Genomic DNA, 6,938 nt, shown 5'->3' on the forward strand with positions numbered 1-6,938 from the left:
CCCCCTACTCTACTACTACTACTACTCCCCTACTACTCTATACCCCTACACCTACTATACATACTATACTACTTTTACTCCCCCTCCTACTATTTAATTTTTTCTACTATCCTACGACTACTACATTTTTTTTCATGTATTTTCTAATATTTGTCTGACCGTTTCAAAAAGACCCCATCAGTTTTTCTTCATACTAAATTGCATCTCCATAAAATAGTTTTAATAACAGAATCCCACAGACATTGAACAATGACATAAAACTAACCAGCGCATGTTTTAATTGTCGGGCGGTTAGTTCAAAGCCTGGCAGACAGAAACAAGTGTCCATTCCGTTGGTCAGTGCACAAAGGTCACAGCCATTTCCAGCACTACACTGTCCTGCGTTGGGGTCAACTGTGGATGATCGGGACATGAAATCAATGCAACAATGGACATCGGTATCATTATAAAGCTAAGCAACTTTGTTTTTTTTTAAGGGTTTTACGGCGCTTGCAACACATTAGGTTATATCAGCGCCAGTAAAAATGAAGAAAAGGGGATAGTAAAAAGTTCTAGAATTACAAATGAAGCACCCAAGAAAAAGTAAGACATAGTGGAACTGGGGAAAAAATAGGGATCAGATGTAGATTCCAAGAGCAAAACCATCAAAGTACTTAGTCTAGACCACCTAAAACTCTCATCCAGACACAACCAGGTACTCATTTTATACCTCAGTACGGTGAGAGAATGTAAAGAGCCTTTTTCCAAGGACCAACTATGCGCCGAGCGAGGCTCGAACCCTGGATATTCCGATTAGAAACAAGACGACACAGCCGCCCAGGGTATAGATGAGCCCAAAGCCTAAAGACATTGATAAAAAAGATTGAAATATAGATTGCAAATTACTCCCCCTTGGGCAAAGGTTCCTCAACGGACTGGTGACGTTCAAAATGAAGCCTTCTTCACATTCACATGCAAAAGATCCTTTTGTATTTCGACAGATTTGTTCACAATTATGTGCCGCAGTTGATGCGCATTCGTCAATATCTGTAAATTTTGATAAGAAAAAACCCCGAAACTTATAGCATAGCTGATGTCTATTTAATAGCCATTTTAAGCACTTGCCTGTGACCGGAAACAACAAATAGCTCAACAGATTATGAGCTTTTCTCATAACACGTATTAATATATATATATATATATAATATTATATATAAATATATATATATATATATTATATATATATATATATATATTAATTTATTTTTTATTTATTTATTTATTTATTTATTTATTTATCTATTTATTTATTTTTTTAAACATATTTTATTTTTTATTTTTTTGCTCCAATTTCCAAGGCTGGCCAGACATGGTAATCATGGTAAAGCCATTCATCTTTCTGATCAGACAACCTCAAAAATTTATGTTGATCTTCTCTTTCTTTGTCACCCGCTGTTCAAACTATTCAAAATGTTTTCTTCGTCTATCGTTACTCTTTTTACCTTCTATCTTTCCCGTGACAGCACGATGTTCCATATATTTATGTCGATTTAGGTGCCCTAAAATTTGCAGTCGTCTTTTTGTTATTGTACGAATTAGTAACCTTCTAGTTTCAGCTTGCTCTAATACTTCTTCATTCGTTTTTTTCTCTGTCCATGAGATTCTTAACATCCTTCTAAGAAACCACATCTCTGCTGCCTCCAGTTTCTTTCTAATGTTTTCTGTAATTGTCCAACTTTCATTGCAATATAATAATACTGACCATACATAGGTCTTCAAAACCCTATGTTTTGTTGTCATTGAGATATTGTGGCTTTTGAAAATTAGACTCATGTTATTAAAACTATCTTTTTAACATATTATTACGTGTTAACATAGGTGATTGAATAACAAAAAAAACACACACGGCGCTGCCAGGTGGCGCTATGTAATAGATGCAGCTCCCTTAAGTGTTCTATTAACTTTACAATAATAATTTGTGACGTCAGATTATCAAACGTTAAATTTCACTAAAATTAGAGTTTTTGAAAATATCTTTTACTCATAGATGACGAAATCGGAATCGAGTGAGGGGTAGAATAAAAAAATCTTACACTCATGCGTTTTAGAATTCGAACTTTGTTCCCAACGCGCACTCGCAAGCTTGTGCAGCAAATTTTTCCGGTATTCCAAGATACAAACGGGTGAAAGAAACGTGTATTTTATAAAAACACACAAAAAGCCCAATATCCACAAAATGTGCTCAAAGCGCTTAACAAAGGGTCCCTGACCAACAGCAACACGTAGCAGAGTAATGTAGAACGAGACATGACGCCTGTTAGGCGAATATTACAACAAAAAAAATTCCGATAGAGACAAAGCTGTTAACGGCCAGGTACTCATTTAACACCTGAGGATTACGGTGAGAGAATGTGAGTAAAGAGTCTTTGCCAAGGACTCAACTATACGCCGACCGAGCGAGGCTCGGCTCGGACCGTAGCCATCGTTATGTTATAGCCTGACACTGAAATCCAAAAGGACTGGCATTTTGACGTCATTATTTGGTTTTTGCACCGCCTAGTGAGTAGTCGTTAGTAGAGCTCATGGAAACAAGTTATTTCATTGGTTGAACTATTGAATACAACTCACGATTTGTTTTCTTTTGTGGCAAAAGACTGGCATTTTGACGTCATTTTTTGGTCAGTGTCAGGCCATAACTTTACAAAGGCCACGCTCGGACCCAGGACCCTTCCGATCCGAAAGCGAGTGTCATACCACTACGCCACATTGATCCAAACTTACCGATACAATTGTCCCCGTCCACATAGAAGCCCGAGCTGCATTGACACGTGTAACTACCGTTATTGTTGACACAGGTTTGATGGCAAGGGCTGTTTAAACACTCGTCGATGTCTGATGATATTGGGGAAAAAAATTGTAAACTTAGTTTATAACGTGTGATCAATCTGTGCAAATTTCACGACAATAAATGCTTTTTTTGTTGTTGTTATTTTTTTTAAAGGGTTTTACGGCACTTGTAACACATTTAGGTCATACCAGCGTCAGTAAAAAGGAAGAAAATGGGATTGTAATAAGTTCTAGGATAACAATTAAAGCACACACAAGAATACGGGAGACAAGGGGGAAAATTAGTTCAAATAGGGAACAGATGTAGATTCCAAGAGCACACTATCAGTGTAGCCGACTTGGTTTGAGTTCACCTTAATGTTTCATCCAGACTCAAACACAGGTCCCCGCCATTCAATTGTTTACAAATCATACATAGACGTCTATGTAAAAGGAAAAATAATACAGTGCATAACTGAGAGATGATTTACAAGGAAAAAAATATCATCTCCCAAAACTAACTATACATTTGACTGTTTCCCTATCAGCCAGGGTATCCGGCCAGGGTCAAGACAAAAGCAAGTAATCTCATTCCAAGACAAAGACAGAAAGCAAGTTAAAAAACATATATAGTTGGAAAGAAGACACAGGAAGTGCCTCCCTGTTCAACGACAATAAATAATCTGAGCATGCGCACGCGGCATATCTCTCAAGGGGTTCCTCTCACCAGATTGTAATAAGACGAAAGAATTAGAAAGGTTTAATTGTACAATGAATGACACAAACTATTCATGACTGTAACATATTTATACAACCTCCTCTCTCTCTCTCTCCTCTCTCTCTCTCTCTCTCTCTCTCTCTCTCTCTCTCTTTCTACCTCTTTCTCTCCCTTTCTCCCTCTCTGTCTCCATCTCTCTCTCTCTTTCTCTCTCTCACACACGCACACACACACACACACACACACACACACACACACACACACATAACTATCTTGACTTAAAAAAGAAATTACCGATCATCAGTTTTTCACACAAAAGGACGCCCGTTGTAAATCTTTTAGTATAAATCTATTGTACTCACCTACACATGCATTGTTGATTAACTCATAACCTTCATTGCACTGACACCTGTAACCTCCTGGATTGTTGATGCACTTTGACCCCTGGAAACACACTGGCGTGTTGCTGTTGCACTCGTCCACGTCCTCGCTGCAGTCGTCACCTGTCCAGCCAGGGTTGCAGACACAACCAGTCACCTTGTTGCAGGTTTCGGATCCCAGAGGGCTGCAGCCGCACTGGTTTTGGCAGTCTGGGCCCCAGTGGAAGTCGTCACAGTCTGGGAAGAGAGGAAAGGATGATTGTGGTGGTGATAGTGGTGGTAGTGATGGTGGTGATGGTGGTGGTGATGGTAGTGGTGGTGGTGATGGTAGTGGTGATGGTGATGGTGGTGGTGGTGGTGGTGGTGATGGTGGTGGTGATGGTGATGATGGTGGTGATGGTGATGGTGGTAGTGATGGTGGTGATATTGGTGGTGGTGATGGTGATGGTTGTGATGGTGGTGGTGGTGATGGTGGTGGTGGTGATGGCGGTGGTGGTGATGGTGGTGGTGGTCGTGATGGTGGTGGTGGTCGTGATGGTGGTGGTGGTCGTGATGGTGGTGGTGGTCGTGATGGTGGTGGTGGTGGTGGTGGTGGTAGTGGTCGTGAGGGTGGTGGTGATGTTGGTGTTGTTGATGATGATGATGATGATGATGATGATGGTGGTGGTAATGTTGTGGTGATATTGGTGATGGTGGCATTGGCTGTGGTGTTATCAATTATGGGGATGGTAGTGTTAATGATAAAAATAATGAAAATGATGATGATGATGATGGTGACGACGACGACGATGATATGATGATACGATGACGATGATGATACGACGACGACGATGATTCGATGACGACGATGAAAACAAAAACGACGATAAAAATAAAGTAACCAAAGAGTGACCACACCACACTGTCTAACTAACCTGTACAAGTTCTCTTGTCGCTGGCCAGTTCCTTGCCCACTGGACACGTACAGGTGTAAGACCCGGCGTTGTTCTCACATCCAGAGGTACACTGATTACTGGAGGCGTCACTGCACTCATTCACGTCTGATGGAAATTGGACAAGGAATATTTGGAATATTTGCAGGAACTGATTAAAAAATATGAACCCACTCGAAATTTAAGATCATCTCAGTCCCAACTTCTAAAAGTTACCACCACCTCAAATCCACTTTCGGTGAAAAAAGCCTTTTCATTCATAGCTCCACGCCTATGGAACGCACTTGGTCCTCGGAAAAGTCCTGTGAAAATTTATCATCTTTCAGGAAATGTCTGAAGACCGAGTTGTTCCGCGAGGCTTATTTTTCATAAAATAGATGTCGCTTTGATTTTTTTTTTTGTATGCATGCTTATTATGTATCATGCAGTGTCGTGATTTTTAATTTTGTTGTTTTTAAACATTTTTATTTTTATTATGTAAAGCGCCGCAGAGCACGATTAACGTGGATGTTTAGGCGCTATATAAATTCATTATTTACTATTACTATTTACTATTTACAAGGGCAAAAAATCACAACACGCGAAATGGAGAAATACTCGTGCGGCACGAAGCCTCCAAATTTGCGATTATCGAAGTGGGTAGACTGTTGACATTGTTGTTTTGTTTTTAAGAGTTTTACGGCGCTTGCAACACATTTAGGTCATATCAGCGCCAGTAAAAAGGAAGAAAATGGGATGGTAAAAAGTTCTAGAATTATAATTAAAGCATCCAAAAATAAGTAAGACAAAGGGGAATGGAACAATAAGGAACAGATGTACCAATGTACTTAGATTGAGGTCACCTATAAGTCTCATTCAGACTCAAGCACAGGATACCACTAAGAGGAATCCTACTTACAATATAAATTCAAAACAATAAATATAAGAAAACAGAGAGAATGATTTACAAGCAAAAAAAATAATATTGTCTCCCAGAACAATAACTTACATTTGACTGTTTCCCTCCCAGCCAAGGACTCCGGCTTGGGCCAGGACAAAATCAAGTAATCTCATTCAAAGACTAAGACAGAAGCAAATTGGAAAACAGATATAGTGGGGTAGAAGACACAGTAAGTACCTCCCTGCCCACTATGGCAGGTCAGGAGCCCCACCCAGAATGTTGTCATTGAAGTTATAGTCTTAAGTATTGATGCCGTGCCTTTACTTAAAATATTCACAACATACGCTAGCTGAGAAATTTATCCAAACGTCTCCATTCTTACCAATACAAGTCTCGTTGTCACTTCCAAGGAAATATCCAAGAGAGCAGATACACGCGGGCTGGTTGTTGATGATGGTGCAGGCAAAGCTACAGGACGGGTGGACGCCTGACACACGTTCTCAGCTGTATATGGATGGAGGATCGGGGATTGGGGATGGGGGAGGGGGGGGGTTGTATAATGTGTGGTTGTCACTAGTCATGGATAGAAATATCATCATCATCATCATCATCATCATCATCATCACCACCACCATCATCACCATCACCACCATCATCATTATCACCATCATCACCATCATCATCACCATCACCATCATCATCACCACCACCATCATCACCATCATCACCATCACCATCATCACCATCATCATCACCACCACCATCATCATCACCATCATCACCATCATCATCATCATCATCATCATCATCATCATCACATCATCATCATCATCATCATCACTCACCACCAAACCCTCATCATCATCATCATCATCCCCCCATCATCATCACCATCACCCCTCTCATCAACCACCCACCATCATCATTATCACCATCATCATCATACATCATCATCATCAACATCATCACACACCCCCACCACCATCATCAAAACCCATCATCACCATCATCATCAATCATCATCACACATCACCATCACATCACCCCCACCACCATCATCACCATCACCACCACATCATTACACCATCATCACAATCATCTCCAAAACCCTCATCACCCATCACATCACCACCAAACCCTCATCACCAAACAACAACACCACCACCAAACATCATCACCATCATCCCCATCATCATCATCACCACCACCACCATCATCACCAT

The 6,938-nt window shown here is 40.4% G+C and overlaps 1 protein-coding gene across 1 annotated transcript; it reads right to left on the bottom strand.

The window, feature by feature from the left end:
- Nucleotides 1-265: 265 nt before the first annotated feature.
- On the bottom strand, nucleotides 266-6,183 carry LOC144961741 (uncharacterized; the record flags this gene model as incomplete). Its single annotated transcript, XM_078894834.1, has 6 exons — nucleotides 266-393; nucleotides 886-1,026; nucleotides 2,761-2,871; nucleotides 3,886-4,140; nucleotides 4,818-4,943; nucleotides 6,098-6,183. Coding segments are annotated over 6 exons (847 nt in total), but the record flags the coding sequence as incomplete, so codon positions are not given.
- Nucleotides 6,184-6,938: the final 755 nt, after the last annotated feature.

The sequence above is a fragment of the Berghia stephanieae genome, unplaced genomic scaffold (genome assembly GCF_034508935.2).
Source record: "Berghia stephanieae isolate SIO BIC M18660-M18661 unplaced genomic scaffold, UCSD_Bste_1.3 scaffold3901, whole genome shotgun sequence".
In the NCBI taxonomy this organism is placed as follows: Eukaryota; Metazoa; Mollusca; class Gastropoda; order Nudibranchia; family Aeolidiidae; genus Berghia; species Berghia stephanieae.